The sequence below is a fragment of the Oncorhynchus masou genome, unplaced genomic scaffold, assembly GCF_036934945.1.
Source record: "Oncorhynchus masou masou isolate Uvic2021 unplaced genomic scaffold, UVic_Omas_1.1 unplaced_scaffold_1959, whole genome shotgun sequence".
NCBI classification, from domain to species: domain Eukaryota; kingdom Metazoa; phylum Chordata; class Actinopteri; order Salmoniformes; family Salmonidae; genus Oncorhynchus; species Oncorhynchus masou.
The window spans coordinates 27904-50745 of NW_027008453.1; the positions used below are offsets into that span (position 1 = coordinate 27904).

At 44.1% G+C, this 22842-nt stretch overlaps 1 protein-coding gene across 1 annotated transcript in view; it reads right to left on the reverse strand.

Annotated features, from left to right (window-relative positions):
- Window positions 1–5988: 5988 nt before the first annotated feature.
- The window catches only part of LOC135532640 (lysosomal-trafficking regulator-like), a 62952-nt gene continuing 46098 nt past the window's right edge, over window positions 5989–22842 (reverse strand). Inside the window, exons 10-13 of the mRNA XM_064960105.1 lie at window positions 20170–20309; window positions 19993–20090; window positions 15381–15537; window positions 5989–7387 (exon numbers count right to left, since the gene is read on the reverse strand). Of these exons, the coding sequence (XP_064816177.1) occupies window positions 7177–7387; window positions 15381–15537; window positions 19993–20090; window positions 20170–20309 (606 nt within the window). The 3' untranslated portion in view covers window positions 5989–7176. The remainder of the gene's footprint in view (window positions 7388–15380; window positions 15538–19992; window positions 20091–20169; window positions 20310–22842) is intronic.

Here is a 22842-nt window from a genome sequence, read left to right on the forward strand (position 1 = left end):
ATAGGGAAGGACTCTGTTAGTAGTGTACCATATAGGGAAGGACTCTTAGTAGTGCACCATATAGGGAAGGATTCTGTTAGTAGTGTACCATATAGGGAAGGACTCTGTTAGTAGTGTACCATATAGGGAAGGACTCTTATTAGTGTACCATATAGGGAAGGACTCTTAGTAGTGCACCATATAGGGAAGGACTCTCTTAGTAGTGTACCATATAGGGAAGGACTCTGTTAGTAGTGTACCATATAGGGAAGGACTCTGTTAGTAGTGTACCATATGGGGAAGGACTCTTAGTAGTGTACCATATGGGGAAGGACTCTGTTAGCAGTGTACCATATAGGGAAGGACTCTGTTAGTAGTGTACCATATAGGGAAGGACTCTGTTCGTAGTGTACCATATAGGGAAGGACTCTGTTCGTAGTGTACCATATAGGGAAGGACTCTGTTAGTAGTGTACCATATAGGGAAGGACTCTTAGCAGTGTACCATATAGGGAAGGACTATGTTAGTAGTGTACCATATGGGGAAGGACTCTGTTAGTAGTGTACCATATAGGGAAGGACTCTGTTAGTAGTGTACCATATGGGGAAGGACTCTGTTAGTAGTGTACCATATGGGGAAGGACTCTGTTAGTAGTGTACCATATAGGGAAGGACTCTGTTAGTAGTGTACCATATAGGGAAGGACTCTTAGTAGTGTACCATATAGGGAAGGACTCTTAGTAGTGTACCATATAGGGAAGGACTCTGTTAGCAGTGTACCATATAGGGAAGGACTCTGTTAGCAGTGTACCATATAGGGAAGGACTCTGTTAGCAGTGTACCATATAGGGAAGGACTCTGTTAGCAGTGTACCATATAGGGAAGGACTCTGTTAGCAGTGTACCATATAGGGAAGGACTCTGTTAGCAGTGTACCATATAGGGAAGGACTCTGTTAGTAGTGTACCATATAGGGAAGTACTCTGGTAGTAGTGTACCATATAGGGAAGGACTCTGGTAGTAGTGTACCATATAGGGAAGGACTCTGTTAGTAGTGTACCATATAGGGAAGGACTCTGTTAGTAGTGTACCATATAGGGAAGGACTCTTAGTAGTGTACCATATAGGGAAGGACTCTGTTAGCAGTGTACCATATAGGGAAGGACTCTGTTAGTAGTGTACCATATGGGGAAGGACTCTGTTAGTAGTGTACCATATAGGGAAGGACTCTGTTAGTAGTGTACCATATGGGGAAGGACTCTGTTAGTAGTGTACCATATAGGGAAGGACTCTTAGTAGTGTACCATATAGGGAAGGACTCTGTTAATAGTGTACCATATAGGGAAGGACTCTTAGTAGTGTACCATATAGGGAAGGACTCTGTAAGTAGTGTACCATATATTTTTCTTAGTCATATTGCCTTTTTTATATCAAAATACATCATTCATACAATGTTACACCTGTTAACGATGCCTTAGGAACCATGTTGCACCTGCTAACGATGCCTTAGGAACCATGTTGCACCTGCTAACGATGCCTTAGGAACCATGTTGCACCTGCTAACGATGCCTTAGGAACCATGTTGCACCTGCTAACGATGCCTTAGGAACCATGTTGCACCTGCTAACAATGCCTTAGGAACCATGTTGCACCTGCTAACGATGCCTTAGGAACCATGTTACACCTGCTAACGATGCCTTAGGAACCATGTTGCAGCTGCTAACGATGCCTTAGGAACCATGTTGCAGCTGCTAACGATGCCTTAGGAACCATGTTGCAGCTGCTAACGATGCCTTAGGAACCATGTTGCACCTGCCAACGATGCCTTAGGAACCATGTTGCACCTGCCAACGATGCCTTAGGAGCCATGTTACACCTGCCAACGATGCCTTAGGAACCATGTTGCAGCTGCTAACGATGCCTTAGGAACCATGTTGCACCTGCTAACGATGCCTTAGGAACCATGTTGCACCTGCTAACAATGCCTTAGGAACCATGTTGCACCTGCCAACGATGCCTTAGGAACCATGTTACACCTGCTAACGATGCCTTAGGAACCATGTTACACCTGCTAACGATGCCTTAGGAACCATGTTACACCTGCTAACGATGCCTTAGGAACCATGTTACACCTGCTAACGATGCCTTAGGAACCATGTTACACCTGCCAACGATGCCTTAGGAACCATGTTACACCTGCCAACGATGCCTTAGGAACCATGTTACACACATTAGGTTCCAGTTCAGGAGCAGCCACATCAAGGAAGAGCATGGAACAGGTATACAAATACTGATCAGTAGAGAATGGGACCATGTGTACTGTGGAGTGTACATATTTATCTCTATGGAGTGTACATATTTATCTCTTTGGAGTGTGTACAGTCGTGGCCAAAAGTTTTGAGAATGACACAAATATTAATTTTCCCAAAAGTTTGCTGCTTCAGTGTCTTTAGGTATGTTTGTCAGATGTTACTATGGAATACTGAAGTATAATTACAAGCATTTCATAAAGAGTCAAAGGCTTTTATTGACAATTACATGAAGTTGATGCAGAGTGTCAATATTTGCAGTGTTGATCCTTCTTTTTCAAGACCTCTGTAATCCGCCCTGGCATGCTGTCAATTAACCTCTGGGCCACATCCTGACTGATGGCAGCCCATTCTTGCATAATCAATGCTTGGAGTTTGTCAGAATTTGTGGGTTTTTCTTTGTCCACCCACCTCTTGAGGATTGACCACAAGTTCTCAATGGGATTAAGGTCTGGGGAGTTTCCTGGCAATGGACCCAAAATATTGATGTTTTGTTCCCCGAGCCACTTAGTTATCACTTTTGCCTTATGGCAAGGTGCTCCATCATGCTGGAAAAGGCATTGTTTGTCACCAAACTGTTCCTGGATGGTTGGGAGAAGTTGCTCTCGGAGGATGGTTGGTACCATTTTTATTCATGGCTGTGTTCTTAGGCAAAATTGTGAGTGAGCCCACTCCCTTGGCTGAGAAGCAACCCCACACATGGTCTCAGGATGCTTTACTGTTGGCATGACAAGAAAGGGGACATGTGTGAACTTAAGACTGGAGGCCTGTGGCATTGCTCTGTTCTTCAACCAGAGACAACCTGTTCTTCAACCAGAGACAACCTGTTCTTCAACCAGAGACAACCTGTTCTTCAACCAGAGACAACCTGTTCTTCAATCAGGGACATGACGACGTAAGACGGCATTTCACTCCACCCGCAATAACATCTGTTAAATGTGTGTCTGGACCAATAACATCTGCTAAATATGTGTCTGGACCAATAACATCTGTTAAATATGGACCAATAACATCTGTTAAATGTGGACCAATAACATCTGTTAAATATGTGTCTGGACCAATAACATCTGTTAAATATGTGTCTGGACCAATAACATCTGTTAAATATGGACCAATAACATCTGTTCAATATGTGTATGGACCAATAACATCTGCTAAATATGTGTCTGGACCAATAACATCTGTTCAATATGTGTCTGGACCAATAACATCTGTTCAATATGTGTCTGGACCAATAACATCTGTTAAATATGGACCAATAACATCTGTTCAATATGTGTATGGACCAATAACATCTGCTAAATGTGTGTCTGGACCAATAACATCTGCTAAATATGTGTCTGGACCAATAACATCTGTTAAATATGGACCAATAACATCTGTTAAATATGTGTCTGGACCAATAACATCTGTTAAATATGTGTCTGGACCAATAACATCTGTTAAATATGTGTCTGGACCAATAACATCTGTTAAATATGTGTCTGGACCAATAACATCTGTTAAATGTGGACCAATAACATCTGTTAAATATGTGTATGTGACCAATAGCATCTGTTAAATATGTGTCTGGACCAATAACATCTGTTAAATATGTGTATGTGACCAATAACATCTGCTAAATATGTGTATGTGACCAATAACATCTGCTAAATATGTGTATGTGACCAATAGCATCTGTTAAATATGTGTCTGGACCAATAACATCTGTTAAATATGTGTATGTGACCAATAACATCTGTTAAATATGTGTCTGGACCAATAACATCTGCTAAATATGTGTCTGGACCAATAACATCTGTTAAATATGGACCAATAACATCTGTTAAATGTGGACCAATAGCATCTGTTAAATATGTGTCTGGACCAATAACATCTGTTAAATATGTGTCTGGACCAATAACATCTGTTAAACATGGACCAATAACATCTGCTAAATATGTGTATGTGACCAATACAATGTGATTATCAAGAGTTTCTAATGTCAACTCTGGACTGGTCTATTTAGTCCAAGGCTTTTGATGGAGTGGACCATGAGTATCTGTTTAATGTGATGTTTGGGTTTGGGGAAAGTTTGTTGACCTGTGTGAAGATGTATGTTGGGGCGTCATGTATGGTCAAGGTGGGGGCTCAGTAGGCCAGTCTGGGTGAGATGGGGCATTAGAGAAGGATGCCCTCTATCAGGGCAGTTTTATACACTAACCATTGAGACTTTTCTGGGCCTGCTACGCAAGAGATGGCAGGGAGTGTGCTGGACAGGCATGGGTGTGGTGACAGGCATCACAGTGTCGGTGTATGCAGATGAGGTTTCAGGTGAAGGTCAGGGATATGCACTAGAGACAAGTCTGAAGGTGTACGAGGAGCTTCGTCAGCTGATGTAAACTGGGGCAAGACCAAACCTCTGTTATGTGGGGCATTGGGGGAGATAGGGCCCCTCTGCTTCCAGGGGGTTTGCAGTGGGGTTGTGAAGGGTTTCAAATGTTGGGGCTTGGAGAGGTGGGTCAGGAAGAACTGGGAGTGGCTGTCACAGGCAGTGGTGTCAAGACTGGCCAGGTGGAGGTGGCTCCTGTCCCAAGTGTCATATAGAGGGAGGGTACTGATAATCAACAACCTGGTGGCATCTCCCTGTTGCATTAACTGTCTGTCCTCAACCCCCCTGTCGGTCTGCTGGGAGAGGAGGGGTGGAAAACACCGGAAGTCCTGGCACAACAAACAGAACTAACATCTCTAACATCAGTGCACAGTGGATATTCCTTTTTTAAAGGGGGTGGGGGGGTTTAATGAAATTGCCTCTGCCTCTCGTGCCTCTGCCTCTCGTGCCACTCTGATTGTGTAGTAGTGGAGATATACACTCATTCAATGAATTGCTAATTACCAGGGTGTTTTGATGTCTCCTGGGATGTTGCAGCAGCTCCCCAGAGGTCTGTAATCCTGGCAGCAGGAGCTAGAGTGGGAGACTAGAGGAGAGCTCAGAGGACAGGCTACACTGCTGTCTGGATCAAGACACTACTTTAACAGGGCTGTGAGAGGAGAGCTCAGAGGACAGGCTACACTGCTGTCTGGATCAAGCCACTACTTTAACAGGGCTGTGAGAGGAGAGGAGAGCTCAGAGGACAGGCTACACTGCTGTCTGGATCAAGCCACTACTTTAACAGGGCTGTGAGAGGAGAGGAGAGCTCAGAGGACAGGCTACACTGCTGTCTGGATCAAGCCACTACTTTAACAGGGCTGTGAGAGGAGAGGAGAGCTCAGAGGACAGGCTACACTGCTGTCTGGATCAAGCCACTACTTTAACAGGGCTGTGAGAGGAGAGGAGAGCTCAGAGGACAGGCTACACTGCTGTCTGGATCAAGCCACTACTTTAACAGGGCTGTGAGAGGAGAGGAGAGCTCAGAGGACAGGCTACACTGCTGTCTGGATCAAGCCACTACTTTAACAGGGCTGTGAGAGGAGAGCTCAGAGGACAGACTACACTGCTGTCTTTCTCCCTGTAACAATCAGTTGATGGCTGTAACAATCAGTTGATGGCTGTAACAATCAGTTGATGGCTGTAAGAATCAGTTGATGGCTGTAAGAATCAGTTGATGGCTGTAAGAATCAGTTGATGGCTGTAAGAATCAGTTGATGGCTGTAAGAATCAGTTGATGGCTGTAGTGCATTGGAGAGGGAGCCGTTTCAGACCAGTAAACACGAGGACAAAACTCAACAGCAAATCATTCTCAGCTTTCATTGATAATAAGAAACAACAACAACACTTTAAGGAAGCCAATGCAAAAACAAAGAGTGAAAACAAAATGACACAAGAAACAGGATTGATACAAGGCAGGAAACAGGATCGATACAATGCAGGAACACAATGTAGTTAGTGCTTTCAAGCCATCACACACACACCCACACACACACCCATCGCAGTCTCCTTAATTCCAGCATGCAAGAAGAGGCCTTTAGGGCACAGACCAGGACATTACAGGCAACGTCACCCCAGATCCCCCTAGCTGGTTTACGTAGTCTAGAGTTCAGAGTGGACAGGAAGGCTCCTTCTCAGTCCCCACAGCACCATGCAGGGTCATCTCCAGGGAGGTGACAGATATGCAGTGTGACCCAGGAACTGCAGCTTGTCCTGGTCTCTCAGGAATAAGAGCCGGCATTCATGCAGAGAGACACATGCGTTGGCCGTCGAGGAGAGACGGGGCGGGTCTTCAACCCTCTGCTCTGGCTTTGGATTGGTCAGACACTAGCAGAGGCGGGGCCTTCAGCCCTCTGGTCTGACTTGGGATTGGTCAGATGTTATGTAGCAGCAGCAGCTCACCAGGACAGTCCAAACAACCAATCAAGTCATCAGCAACACATTTCAGAAGGAAGGAACATTATTACCATGACAACAAAACCAAAACATTCCAAAAGCAAAAAAATGTATATCTAGATCTCTTTAATATCATATCTTAGCTTCATGTTAACAGCTGCTCGTCTGCTCGCACGGAAATGGCTGTAGATTACAGGAGGTGGGTCTTCGGGTCTGAGCTGAGGGCTTTGATTGGTCGTCTGCAGCATGTTGACATGTCTGCCTCCGGGCAGAGAAGGGGACTGACTGCTCATGGAGAGGTTCAGGCTGTTCTGTCCGCCTGGAGAACTGTGGTTATTGTAGTTCTGTCCCAGGGTAGTCTGGAGCAATGTGTCAGAAGATAACTATGGGTTTTGTAGTTCTGACTCAACATGCCAGGATGTCTGGGGGGCTGCCATAAGAGTAGAGGACTGTGGGTATTGTAGTTATGTCCCTCATGCGGTCTCTCACGGTAGTCTGGGGCCATGCGTCAGAAAAGGACTATGGGTATTGTAATCATGTCTCTCAGGAGGATTGTGGGTAGTGTAGTCGTTCAAGGCCCTAGTCTGTCAGCTGGCAGCGTAGCTCGAGAGGAAACTGTAGAACATGGGCAGTTTCATCCTCTGCTGGTCTCTCCTACACCAGGCCATGACCGTCCCCTCGCTGTTAGCTGTGTAGAGGTGGTGACCGTCACATGAATACGTCAGGCTGATGATAGGCTTGTTCGACTTGGGGAAGGTGATCTCTCTCACTGGCTTCAAGTCCCAAGTGCTCCACAGCCTGAATGATGAAAAAGAAGGAAGCCCTTTGTTATGTAACATTTACTAAGGAACCCATTCATATTCAGAACATCTTTATGTCAGACCCAGGTTTCCATCCAATCGGCGACAGTTTTTCCATGAGCATACTAAAACATTTGCATATAAACAATATGAGCATTTTCCCAGAAGAGATGTTTTTTCATCAAATTGATTTGTTGCAGATACATGGCTGTGATGACGTAGTGAACAGAAACATATACAGAGGGGAGAACAAGTATTTGATACACTGCCGATTTTGCAGGTTTTCCTACTTACAAAGTATGTAGTCTGTAATTTTTTTAAATAGGTACACTTCAACTGTGAGAGACGAAATCTAAAACAAAAATCCAGAAAATCACATTGTATGATTTTTTAAGTAAATAATTTGCATTCCAATGTACCGAATAAAAAATACAAGTTAAAATGGGATTCCATCTCAAATGTTTTCCGTTTATAATGAATGTTCACACACTGGTCTTGGTTCGTTCTCTCTAGCCAACAGAGACAGTGTGGGTAGGTAGACTACAGTTCCTTCAGGAAGTATTGGTACCTTCTCTCTAGTCAACAGAGACAGTGTGGGTAGGTAGACTACAGTTCCTTCAGGAAGTATTGGTACCTTCTCTCTAGTCAACAGAGACAGTGTGGGTAGGTAGACTACAGTTCCTTCAGGAAGTATTGGTACCTTCTCTCTAGTCAACAGAGACAGTGTGGGTAGGTAGACTACAGTTCCTTCAGGAAGTATTGGTACCTTCTCTCTAGTCAACAGAGACAGTGTGGGTAGGTAGACTACAGTTCCTTCAGGAAGTATTGGTACCTTCTCTCTAGTCAACAGAGACAGTGTGGGTAGGTAGACTACAGTTCCTTCAGGAAGTATTGGTACCTTCTCTCTAGTCAACAGAGACAGTGTGGGTAGGTAGACTACAGTTCCTTCAGGAAGTATTGGTACCTTCTCTCTAGTCAACAGAGACAGTGTGGGTAGGTAGACTACAGTTCCTTCAGGAAGTATTGGTACCTTCTCTCTAGTCAACAGAGACAGTGTGGGTAGACTACAGTTCCTTCAGGAAGTATTGGTACCTTCTCTCTAGCCAACAGAGACAGTGTGGGTAGGTAGACTACAGTTCCTTCAGGAAGTATTGGTACCTTCTCTCTAGTCAACAGAGACAGTGTGGGTAGACTACAGTTCCTTCAGGAAGTATTGGTACCTTCTCTCTAGTCAACAGAGACAGTGTGGGTAGGTAGACTACAGTTCCTTGAGGAAGTATTGGTACCTTCTCTCTAGTCAACAGAGACAGTGTGGGTAGACTACAGTTCCTTCAGGAAGTATTGGTACCTTCTCTCTAGTCAACAGAGACAGTGTGGGTAGACTACAGTTCCTTCAGGAAGTATTGGTACCTTCTCTGTAGTCAACAGAGACAGTGTGGGTAGGTAGACTACAGTTCCTTCAGGAAGTATTGGTACCTTCTCTCTAGTCAACAGAGACAGTGTGGGTAGGTAGACTACAGTTCCTTCAGGAAGTATTGGTACCTTCTCTCTAGTCAACAGAGACAGTGTGGGTAGGTAGACTACAGTTCCTTCAGGAAGTATTGGTACCTTCTCTCTAGTCAACAGAGACAGTGTGGGTACGTAGACTACAGTTCCTTCAGGAAGTATTGGTACCTTCTCTCTAGTCAACAGAGACAGTGTGGGTAGGTAGACTACAGTTCCTTCAGGAAGTATTGGTACCTTCTCTGTAGTCAACAGAGACAGTGTGGGTAGGTAGACTACAGTTCCTTCAGGAAGTATTGGTACCTTCTCTCTAGTCAACAGAGACAGTGTGGGTAGACTACAGTTCCTTCAGGAAGTATTGGTACCTTCTCTCTAGTCAACAGAGACAGTGTGGGTAGGTAGACTACAGTTCCTTCAGGAAGTATTGGTACCTTCTCTCTAGTCAACAGAGACAGTGTGGGTAGGTAGACTACAGTTCCTTCAGGAAGTATTGGTACCTTGTCTCTAGTCAACAGAGACAGTGTGGGTAGGTAGACTACAGTTCCTTCAGGAAGTATTGGTACCTTCTCTCTAGTCAACAGAGACAGTGTGGGTAGACTACAGTTCCTTCAGGAAGTATTGGTACCTTCTCTCTAGCCAACAGAGACAGTGTGGGTAGACTACAGTTCCTTCAGGAAGTATTGGTACCTTCTCTCTAGTCAACAGAGACAGTGTGGGTAGGTAGACTACAGTTCCTTCAGGAAGTATTGGTACCTTGTCTCTAGTCAACAGAGACAGTGTGGGTAGGTAGACTACAGTTCCTTCAGGAAGTATTGGTACCTTCTCTCTAGTCAACAGAGACAGTGTGGGTAGACTACAGTTCCTTCAGGAAGTATTGGTACCTTCTCTCTAGCCAACAGAGACAGTGTGGGTAGGTAGACTACAGTTCCTTCAGGAAGTATTGGTACCTTCTCTCTAGTCAACAGAGACAGTGTGGGTAGGTAGACTACAGTTCCTTCAGGAAGTATTGGTACCTTCTCTCTAGTCAACAGAGACAGTGTGGGTAGACTACAGTTCCTTCAGGAAGTATTGGTACCTTCTCTCTAGTCAACAGAGACAGTGTGGGTAGGTAGACTACAGTTCCTTCAGGAAGTATTGGTACCTTCTCTCTAGTCAACAGAGACAGTGTGGGTAGGTAGACTACAGTTCCTTCAGGAAGTATTGGTACCTTCTCTCTAGTCAACAGAGACAGTGTGGGTAGGTAGACTACAGTTCCTTCAGGAAGTATTGGTACCTTCTCTCTAGTCAACAGAGACAGTGTGGGTAGACTACAGTTCCTTCAGGAAGTATTGGTACCTTCTCTCTAGTCAACAGAGACAGTGTGGGTAGACTACAGTTCCTTCAGGAAGTATTGGTACCTTCTCTCTAGTCAACAGAGACAGTGTGGGTAGGTAGACTACAGTTCCTTCAGGAAGTATTGGTACCTTCTCTCTAGTCAACAGAGACAGTGTGGGTAGGTAGACTACAGTTCCTTCAGGAAGTATTGGTACCTTCTCTCTAGTCAACAGAGACAGTGTGGGTAGGTAGACTACAGTTCCTTCAGGAAGAATTGGTACCTTCTCTCTAGTCAACAGAGACAGTGTGGGTAGGTAGACTACAGTTCCTTCAGGAAGTATTGGTACCTTCTCTCTAGTCAACAGAGACAGTGTGGGTAGGTAGACTACAGTTCCTTCAGGAAGTATTGGTACCTTCTCTCTAGTCAACAGAGACAGTGTGGGTAGGTAGACTACAGTTCCTTCAGGAAGTATTGGTACCTTCTCTCTAGTCAACAGACAGTGTAGGTAGACTACAGTTCCTTCAGGAAGTATTGGTACCTTCTCTCTAGTCAACAGAGACAGTGTGGGTAGGTAGACTACAGTTCCTTCAGGAAGTATTGGTACCTTCTCTCTAGTCAACAGAGACAGTGTGGGTAGACTACAGTTCCTTCAGGAAGTATTGGTACCTTCTCTCTAGCCAACAGAGACAGTGTGGGTAGGTAGACTACAGTTCCTTCAGGAAGTATTGGTACCTTCTCTCTAGCCAACAGAGACAGTGTGGGTAGACTACAGTTCCTTCAGGAAGTATTGGTACCTTCTCTCTAGCCAACAGAGACAGTGTGGGTAGGTAGACTACAGTTCCTTCAGGAAGTATTGGTACCTTCTCTCTAGTCAACAGAGACAGTGTGGGTAGGTAGACTACAGTTCCTTCAGGAAGTATTGGTACCTTCTCTCTAGTCAACAGAGACAGTGTGGGTAGGTAGACTACAGTTCCTTCAGGAAGTATTGGTACGTTCTCTCTAGCCAACAGAGACAGTGTGGGTAGGTAGACTACAGTTCCTTCAGGAAGTATTCACACCCCTCAACGTATTCCACATTTTGTTGTGTTAGTCTGAATTCAAAATGGATTAAATATATATTTTTTCTCACCCATCTACACACAATACCCCATAATGACATCACAATACCCCATAATGACAAAATGAAAACATGTTTTTAGACATTTTGGTAAATGTTTTGAAAATTAAATACAAAAATATCTAATTTACATGAGTATTCAATCCCCCCAAGTCAAAACTTTGAAGAAGTATATTTGGCAGCGATTACAGCTGTGAGTCTTTCTAGGTAAGGCTCAAAGAGCTGTGAGTCTTTCTGGGTAAGGCTCTAAGAGCTGTGAGTCTTTCTAGGCAAGGCTCAAAGAGCTGTGAGTCTTTCTGGTTAAGGCTCTAAGAGCTGTGAGTCTTTCTAGGTAAGGCTCAAAGAGCTGTGAGTCTTTCTAGGTAAGGCTCAAAGAGATGTGAGTCTTTCTGGGTAAGGCTCAAAGAGCTGTGAGTCTTTCTGGGTAAGGCTCAAAGAGCTGTGAGTCTTTCTGGGTAAGGCTCAAAGAGCTGTGAGTCTTTCTGGGTAAGGCTCAAAGAGCTGTGATTCTTTCTGGGTAAGGCTCAAAGAGCCTCCAGTCTTTCTGGGTAAGGCTCAAAGAGCCTCCAGTCTTTCTGGGTAAGTCTAATTCCACACCTTGATTGTGCAACATTTACCCATTATTCTATTCAACATTCTTCAAGCTCTGTCAAATTGGTTGTTGATCATTGCGAGAGACATTTTCAGGTACTGTCATAGATTTTCAAGTAGATTTAAGTCAAAACTAACTCGGCCACTGTATATTTGGCCTTGTGCTTTAGGTTCTTGTCCTGCTGAACCGTGAATTAATCTCAGTGTCTGGTAGAAAGCAGATTGAACCAGGTATTCTAGGATTTTGCCTGTGCTTAGTTCTATTCAGTTTCTTTTAATCTTGAAAAACTCTCCGGTCCTTAACGATTACAAGCATACCCATAACATGATGCAGCCACCACTATGCTTGAAAATATGGAGAGTGGTACTCAGTAATGTGTTGTATTGGATTTACCTCAAACATAATACTTCAAATTCCGAATTTGCAGTTTTAATTAAATGCCTTACTGCAAACAGGATGCGTGTTTTGGAATATTTGTATTCTGTACAGGCTTCCTTCTTTTCACTCTGTCCTTTAGGTTAGTATTGTGGAGTAACTTGTTGATCCATCCTCAGACAAGAAACTCCTTAACTGTTTTAAAGTCACCATTGGCCTCATGGTTAAAATCCCTGAGCGGTTTCCTTCCTCTCCGGCAACTGAGTTAAGAAGGACGCCTGTATCTTGGTAGTGACTGGATGCATTTATACACCATCTAAAGTGTAATGAATAACTTCACCATGCTCAAAGGGATATTCAATGTCTGCTGTTTTTGCCCATCTACCAATGTAGGTGCCAAGGTGCCCTTCTTTGCGAAGTACTGGAAAACCTCTAGGTCTTTGCTCGACTGAGGGACCTTACAGATACTTGTACGTGTGGGTTAAAGAGATGAAGTAGTCATTCAGAGATCATTTTAAACACTAGTGTTGCACACAGAGTCCATGACACTTATTATGTGACTTGTTAAGCACATTTTGACTCCTGAACTCATTTAGGCTTTACAAAACAATGAAGTTAAATACTTATTGACTCAAGACATTTCAGTTTTTAACTTGCAATTATTTGTAAAAACGTAAGATAATTTACATTTTGTAACAACAAAATGTGGACAAGTCGAGGTGTGTGAATACTGTCTGAAGGCTCTGAACACAAAGAGATTATTATGGAAAAAGAGACAGATGACTTTTATCTGTGAAACGGCAGCCAAGTCCACATTTATCAAAAGGAGTACCAACACCAACATCATCATGTAACTCAGTTCATCACATCAATATTTGTGCAGAAAGGCGATTCAGCCACAATTACTTTTACCGTCACAAAAAAAGATTGTATTTTGATTTGTCGACATTTGAAAAGTTTATGGACAGATTTGAGGTTTGCATCGGACCTGTTGTGACATTCTCCAACATGTACTTCACTCACATTAAATGTTTGGATGGAAACCTGGGTAAAGCTGGACAATTGGTTTTATATTTCTATGCTGCTACAAACCAAACACATTAAAAACAGCCACGTACACACAGAGACAGACCTTCACTCACATTAAAAACAGCCACGTACACACAGAGAGACAGACCTTCACTCACATTAAAAACAGCCACGTACACAGAGAGACAGACCTTCACTCACATTAAAAACAGCCACGTACACAGAGAGAGACAGACCTTCACTCACATTAAAAACAGCCACGTACACAGAGAGACAGACCTTCACTCACATTAAAAACAGCCACGTACACACAGAGAGACAGACCTTCACTCACATTAAAAACAGCCACGTACACAGAGAGACAGACCTTCACTCACATTAAAAACAGCCACGTACACAGAGAGACAGACCTTCACTCACATTAAAAACAGCCACGTACACACAGAGAGACAGACCTTCACTCACATTAAAAACAGCCACGTACACACAGAGACAGACCTTCACTCACATTAAAAACAGCCACGTACACAGAGAGACAGACCTTCACTCACATTAAAAACAGCCACGTACACAGAGAGACAGACCTTCACTCACATTAAAAACAGCCACGTACACACAGAGACAGACCTTCACTCACATTAAAAACAGCCACGTACACACAGAGACAGATCTTCACTCACATTAAAAACAGCCACGTACACAGAGAGACAGACCTTCACTCACATTAAAAACAGCCACGTACACAGAGAGACAGACCTTCACTCACATTAAAAACAGCCACGTACACACAGAGAGACAGACCTTCACTCACATTAAAAACAGCCACGTACACAGAGAGACAGACCTTCACTCACATTAAAAACAGCCACGTACACACAGAGAGACAGACCTTCACTCACATTAAAAACAGCCACGTACACAGAGAGACAGACCTTCACTCACATTAAAAACAGCCACGTACACACAGAGAGACAGACCTTCACTCACATTAAAAACAGCCACGTACACACAGAGAGACAGACCTTCACTCACATTAAAAACAGCCACGTACACACAGAGAGACAGACCTTCACTCACATTAAAAACAGCCACGTACACAGAGAGACAGACCTTCACTCACATTAAAAACAGCCACGTACACACAGAGAGAGACAGACCTTCACTCACATTAAAAACAGCCACGTACACACAGAGAGACAGACCTTCACTCACATTAAAAACAGCCACGTACACACAGAGAGACAGACCTTCACTCACATTAAAAACAGCCACGTACACACAGAGAGACAGACCTTCACTCACATTAAAAACAGCCACGTATACACAGAGACAGACCTTCACTCACATTAAAAACAGCCACGTACACAGAGAGACAGACCTTCACTCACATTAAAAACAGCCACGTACACACAGAGAGAGACAGACCTTCACTCACATTAAAAACAGCCACGTACACACAGAGACAGACCTTCACTCACATTAAAAACAGCCACGTACACACAGAGACAGACCTTCACTCACATTAAAAACAGCCACGTACACACAGAGAGAGACAGACCTTCACTCACATTAAAAACAGCCACGTACACACAGAGACAGACCTTCACTCACATTAAAAACAGCCACGTACACACAGAGACAGACCTTCACTCACATTAAAAACAGCCACGTACACACAGAGAGAGACAGACCTTCACTCACATTAAAAACAGCCACGTACACACAGAGAGACAGACCTTCACTCACATTAAAAACAGCCACGTACACACAGAGAGACAGACCTTCACTCACATTAAAAACAGCCACGTACACACAGAGAGACAGACCTTCACTCACATTAAAAACAGCCACGTACACACAGAGACAGACCTTCACTCACATTAAAAACAGCCACGTACACAGAGAGACAGACCTTCACTCACATTAAAAACAGCCACGTACACACAGAGAGACAGACCTTCACTCACATTAAAAACAGCCACGTACACACAGAGAGACAGACCTTCACTCACATTAAAAACAGCCACGTACACAGAGAGACAGACCGGGAAGCTGCTCACCTGACCACTCCGTTCTCCAGTCCACCTGTAATGACGTTGACAGACACTCCCTCCGGCTGATTGGAGAACGCCACAGAGCAGATGATCTCACGACAGTGGACGTGGCCAATCAGATCGCCGTTCACAGTCCACAACCGTAGGTCACTGCCCCCGCCCACTGGATGAACACAATGACATCATAGGTTAGAGGATGAGTCAGACAGACAGAAAGACAGACAGACAGACAGGTCCTCCCACTAGACTATATACAGTAACAGACAGGTCCTCCCACTAGACTATATACAGTAACAGACAGGTCCTCCCACTAGACTATATACACTAACAGACAGGTCCTCCCACTAGACTATATACACTAACAGACAGGTCCTCCCACTAGACTATATACAGTAACAGACAGGTCCTCCCACTAGACTATATACACTAACAGACAGGTCCTCCCACTAGACTATATACAGTAACAGACAGGTCCTCCCACTAGACTATATACACTAACAGACAGGTCCTCCCACTAGACTATATACAGTAACAGACAGGTCCTCCCACTAGACTATATACAGTAACAGACAGGTCCTCCCACTAGACTATATACAGTAACAGACAGGTCCTCCCACTAGACTATATACACTAACAGACAGGTCCTCCCACTAGACTATATACAGTAACAGACAGGTCCTCCCACTAGACTATATACACTAACAGACAGGTCCTCCCACTAGACTATATACACTAACAGACAGGTCCTCCCACTAGACTATATACACTAACAGACAGGTCCTCCCACTAGACTATATACAGTAACAGACAGGTCCTCCCACTAGACTATATACAGTAACAGACAGGTCCTCCCACTAGACTATATACACAGTAACAGACAGGTCCTCCCACTAGACTATATACAGTAACAGACAGGTCCTCCCACTAGACTATATACACTAACAGACAGGTCCTCCCACTAGACTATATACACTAACAGACAGGTCCTCCCACTAGACTATATACAGTAACAGACAGGTCCTCCCACTAGACTATATACAGTAACAGACAGGTCCTCCCACTAGACTATATACAGTAACAGACAGGTCCTCCCACTAGACTATATACAGTAACAGACAGGTCCTCCCACTAGACTATATACAGTAACAGACAGGTCCTCCCACTAGACTATATACAGTAACAGACAGGTCCTCCCACTAGACTATATACAGTAACAGACAGGTCCTCCCACTAGACTATATACAGTAACAGACAGGTCCTCCCACTAGACTATATACAGTAACAGACAGGTCCTCCCACTAGACTATATACAGTAACAGACAGGTCCTCCCACTAGACTATATACAGTAACAGACAGGTCCTCCCACTAGACTATATACACTAACAGACAGGTCCTCCCACTAGACTATATACAGTAACAGACAGGTCCTCCCACTAGACTATATACAGTAACAGACAGGTCCTCCCACTAGACTATATACAGTAACAGACAGGTCCTCCCACTAGACTATATACAGTAACAGACAGGTCCTCCCACTAGACTATATACAGTAACAGACAGGTCCTCCCACTAGACTATATACAGTAACAGACAGGTCCTCCCACTAGACTATATACAGTAACAGACAGGTCCTCCCACTAGACTAACAGACAGGTCCTCCCATAGACACTAACAGACAGGTCCTCCCACTAGACTATATACAGTAACAGACAGGTCCTCCCACTAGACTATATACAGTAACAGACAGGTCCTCCCACTAGACTATATACACTAACAGACAGGTCCTCCCACTAGACTATATACAGTAACAGACAGGTCCTCCCACTAGACTATATACACTAACAGACAGGTCCTCCCACTAGACTATATACACTAACAGACAGGTCCTCCCACTAGACTATATACAGTAACAGACAGGTCCTCCCACTAGACTATATACACTAACAGACAGGTCCTCCCACTAGACTATATACAGTAACAGACAGGTCCTCCCACTAGACTATATACACTAACAGACAGGTCCTCCCACTAGACTATATACAGTAACAGACAGGTCCTCCCACTAGACTATATACAGTAACAGACAGGTCCTCCCACTAGACTATATACAGTAACAGACAGGTCCCACTAGACTCCCACTAGACTATATACACTAACAGACAGGTCCTCCCACTAGACTATATACAGTAACAGACAGGTCCTCCCACTAGACTATATACAGTAACAGACAGGTCCTCCCACTAGACTATATACAGTAACAGACAGGTCCTCCCACTAGACTATATACAGTAACTGACAGGTCCTCCCACTAGACTATATACAGTAACAGACAGGTCCTCCCACTAGACTATATACAGTAACAGACAGGTCCTCCCACTAGACTATATACAGTAACAGACAGGTCCTCCCACTAGACTATATACAGTAACAGACAGGTCCTCCCACTAGACTATATACACTAACAGACAGGTCCTCCCACTAGACTATATACACTAACAGACAGGTCCTCCCACTAGACTATATACAGTAACAGACAGGTCCTCCCACTAGACTATATACAGTAACAGACAGGTCCTCCCACTAGACTATATACACTAACAGACAGGTCCTCCCACTAGACTATATACACTAACAGACAGGTCCTCCCACTAGACTATATACAGTAACAGACAGGTCCTCCCACTAGACTATATACACTAACAGACAGGTCCTCCCACTAGACTATATACAGTAACAGACAGGTCCTCCCACTAGACTATATACACTAACAGACAGGTCCTCCCACTAGACTATATACAGTAACAGACAGGTCCTCCCACTAGACTATATACAGTAACAGACAGGTCCTCCCACTAGACTATATACAGTAACAGACAGGTCCTCCCACTAGACTATATACACTAACAGACAGGTCCTCCCACTAGACTATATACAGTAACAGACAGGTCCTCCCACTAGACTATATACAGTAACAGACAGGTCCTCCCACTAGACTATATACAGTAACAGACAGGTCCTCCCACTAGACTATATACAGTAACTGACAGGTCCTCCCACTAGACTATATACAGTAACAGACAGGTCCTCCCACTAGACTATATACAGTAACAGACAGGTCCTCCCACTAGACTATATACAGTAACAGACAGGTCCTCCCACTAGACTATATACAGTAACAGACAGGTCCTCCCACTAGACTATATACACTAACAGACAGGTCCTCCCACTAGACTATATACAGTAACAGACAGGTCCTCCCACTAGACTATATACAGTAACAGACAGGTCCTCCCACTAGACTATATACAGTAACAGACAGGTCCTCCCACTAGACTATATACAGTAACACAGGTCCTCCCACTAGACTATATACACTAACAGACAGGTCCTCCCACTAGACTATATACACTAACAGACAGGTCCTCCCACTAGACTATATACACTAACAGACAGGTCCTCCCACTAGACTATATACAGTAACACAGGTCCTCCCACTAGACTATATACACTAACAGACAGGTCCTCCCACTAGACTATATACAGTAACAGACAGGTCCTCCCACTAGACTATATACACTAACAGACAGGTCCTCCCACTAGACTATATACACTAACAGACAGGTCCTCCCACTAGACTATATACAGTAACAGACAGGTCCTCCCACTAGACTATATACAGTAACAGACAGGTCCTCCCACTAGACTATATACACTAACAGACAGGTCCTCCCACTAGACTATATACAGTAACAGACAGGTCCTCCCACTAGACTATATACACTAACAGACAGGTCCTCCCACTAGACTATATACAGTAACAGACAGGTCCTCCCACTAGACTATATACACTAACAGACAGGTCCTCCCACTAGACTATATACAGTAACAGACAGGTCCTCCCACTAGACTATATACAGTAACAGACAGGTCCTCCCACTAGACTATATACAGTAACAGACAGGTCCTCCCACTAGACTATATACACTAACAGACAGGTCCTCCCACTAGACTATATACAGTAACAGACAGGTCCTCCCACTAGACTATATACAGTAACAGACAGGTCCTCCCACTAGACTATATACAGTAACAGACAGGTCCTCCCACTAGACTATATACACTAACAGACAGGTCCTCCCACTAGACTATATACAGTAACAGACAGGTCCTCCCACTAGACTATATACAGTAACAGACAGGTCCTCCCACTAGACTATATACAGTAACAGACAGGTCCTCCCACTAGACTATATACACTAACAGACAGGTCCTCCCACTAGACTATATACAGTAACAGACAGGTCCTCCCACTAGACTATATACACTAACAGACAGGTCCTCCCACTAGACTATATACAGTAACAGACAGGTCCTCCCACTAGACTATATACAGTAACAGACAGGTCCTCCCACTAGACTATATACACTAACAGACAGGTCCTCCCACTAGACTATATACAGTAACAGACAGGTCCTCCCACTAGACTATATACAGTAACTGACAGGTCCTCCCACTAGACTATATACAGTAACAGACAGGTCCTCCCACTAGACTATATACAGTAACAGACAGGTCCTCCCACTAGACTACTCTATTTACAGCATACAGTTCCTCACCTGAGTCACAGACTGTAGCGATGTCCCCTGTGGTCTCACTGGCTGACACTGCGGTCACCGGGCTCTTGTGACCCGTCAGGCTCTGGACATAACACAACCTAACAAGACAAACAACAGGTCATTTTTTCGCCTGTCTTTCATGAATAAAGAAGGGTCATTGTCACCACGTACACCTACCTGTTGAGGTCCCAGAGGATGCATGTTCCGTCCCTGGACACAGAGATAAGGATGCTGTATGGTTTACACACATGGAGGCTGGTCACCTCAGAGCTGTGGCCATACAGGTGGACCCGAGACTCTACCTCCATCTCTGTAGGCTGCAGGAAGAGATGCACAGGGAGGAGGAGGAGGGAGTTATATATAGGAGCATAAGAAACACAAGATCAAACCTAAAAGCATAGAGAATGAAACATGGTTTGATGATGATGGAGAAATCTAAGGAAGTGTCATGACGCTGGCCTGGGGGTAGGTTTATGACAGTCATAACTACCTCTCCCCCCTTTTTCCTCTCTCTACCCTACTGATGTTACTATTGTAAATCCCTTGGCTAACAGAGATTCTGGGAACATCAGAAGGTGGGAGGAAATGAACCATATTTTGGTAATCCAACCAGTTGAACATATGCGTTTGTACTTAATGAATATGATGTCAGTTCGGTTGTCATCTGAGACATTCTCATCAATGATAGGATGACAAACTCTACAGTGGAAAGTCTACACATTATAGTTATCAGATTCACATGGAATTGTTGTGCAATTTAAAATGTTTGAATATGAAATTATTTGTGATGGGATGAAATGTGATTTCAGCTTCTAAAATGTGAGATTTGGGTTTTCATAAGTGAATTAGGCCCGACTCAGTGGCCCGCCCACGTGAAGAGACATTGGTTATAACCTATGAAACACGCCCTCCTCTCCCTTCCTATATAAAGACTTGACAAAAATGTAACCTCCTGTTCCGAGGACGACGGTCCATACGTTGAAAAGGACTAACATGTCAACTACAGAACGAAGCCAACCTCAGCATGAGCTTTGGTTGTGAATGGTATGAACTTTGAACTCTTATTCACTAGGACAGACAGAGTATCCCGTCTACCATACAATGACGACACTACAACGTATCCCATTCACCACCAGATAAATCTCTTCAAAGGACAAAGGACTCTGTTGGGCAACACGGCCATCCGTCTACCACCAACCTATTGAAGCGCAGCTCTGAGTAAATATTAATTGCATTTTCCTTTTCCAAATGGGCGGTAATTTAGAATGCATCAGATACTGTATTTACGATAGCACAGCTTCTCCCTGTGTTCCTCAGTCTTCCCGCTCTTTCACTCAAACCCAGTCCTTTTCCTTTGTGTAACCAGCTGTCATATCAGTTCTGTCCGCTAGGGACGTTTTCCTTTATGACATAATTTGTAATCAAGGTATGATTCATTCTGTGTAGATGTAATTCTGTGTGATTAGTTCGGTATTTAGTAAATAAATAATTAAACCCAATTTTGTATTGCTGATTCAACTTGTTAGCCAGGGTTCGTGAAGATAACCAAGAATTTACAACTTTAAGATGAGACTGAATTAAGGTGACAATTAATATTGACTGCTATTGATGTAAAATATGACCAGGTCTTTAAGAGTTTATTTGGAAGATAACAGCTCAATAAATAGTATTTTGTGGTGCACCGACTTTCTAATTAATTACATTTACATGATTAGCTCAATCAGGTAATATTAATTACAGAGAAAGGATTTTATAGAATAGCATATCTTTTAACTTAAATCCGGCATAGCCAAAGACACGACAGAAGTAATTGAGAAATATATCTAAATCAAAGACACAGAGAACCAGACAACATAAATATACACCTTCAATATGGAGAAACATTGAAGCAATACACACTTAAGAACAAAAAACAGAGCAGAAAATCACCTGGATAGAATTCAGGAATCCATAGAATCAAACCACTTCTGGGAGAATTGGAATAAATTAAACAAACCTCATCAGGAGGAACTGGCAAAATGGGGATACGTGGAGAAAACACAACCCTCTACAGCAAAATAACAAAGAGCCCAGAACAAAAATAAATCATCTTTTAGAAAGACACCACAAAAAATCTAAGTAAACTTCAATGCTATTTGTCTCTAATCAGACAGTACATGGTGGCAGACTATCTGACCAATGTGACTGATAGAAAACTGAGGAAAACATTGACTAGGTACAGACTCAGTGAGCACAGTCTGGCTATAGAGACCGGTCGTCACAGACAAACCTGGCTGCCCAGAGAGGACAGTCTGGCTATAGAGACCGGTCGTCACAGACAAACCTGGCTGCCCAGAGAGGACAGTCTGGCTATAGAGACCGGTCATCACAGACAAACCTGGCTGCCCAGAGAGGACAGGCTGGCTATAGAGACCGGTCGTCACAGACAAACCTGGCTGCCCAGAGAGGACAGGCTGGCGATAGAGACCGGTCGTCACAGACAAACCTGGCTGCCCAGAGAGGACAGGCTGGCTATAGAGACCGGTCGTCACAGACAAACCTGGCTGCCCAGAGAGGACAGACTGGCTATAGAGACCGGTCGTCACAGACAAACCTGGCTGCCCAGAGAGGACAGGCTGGCTATAGAGACCGGTCGTCACAGACAAACCTGGCTGCCCAGAGAGGACAGGCTGGCGATAGAGACCGGTCGTCACAGACAAACCTGGCTGCCCAGAGAGGACAGGCTGGCTATAGAGACCGGTCGTCACAGACAAACCTGGCTGCCCAGAGAGGACAGGCTGGCTATAGAGACCGGTCGTCACAGACAAAGCTGGCTGCCCAGAGAGGACAGGCTGGCTGTAGAGACCGGTC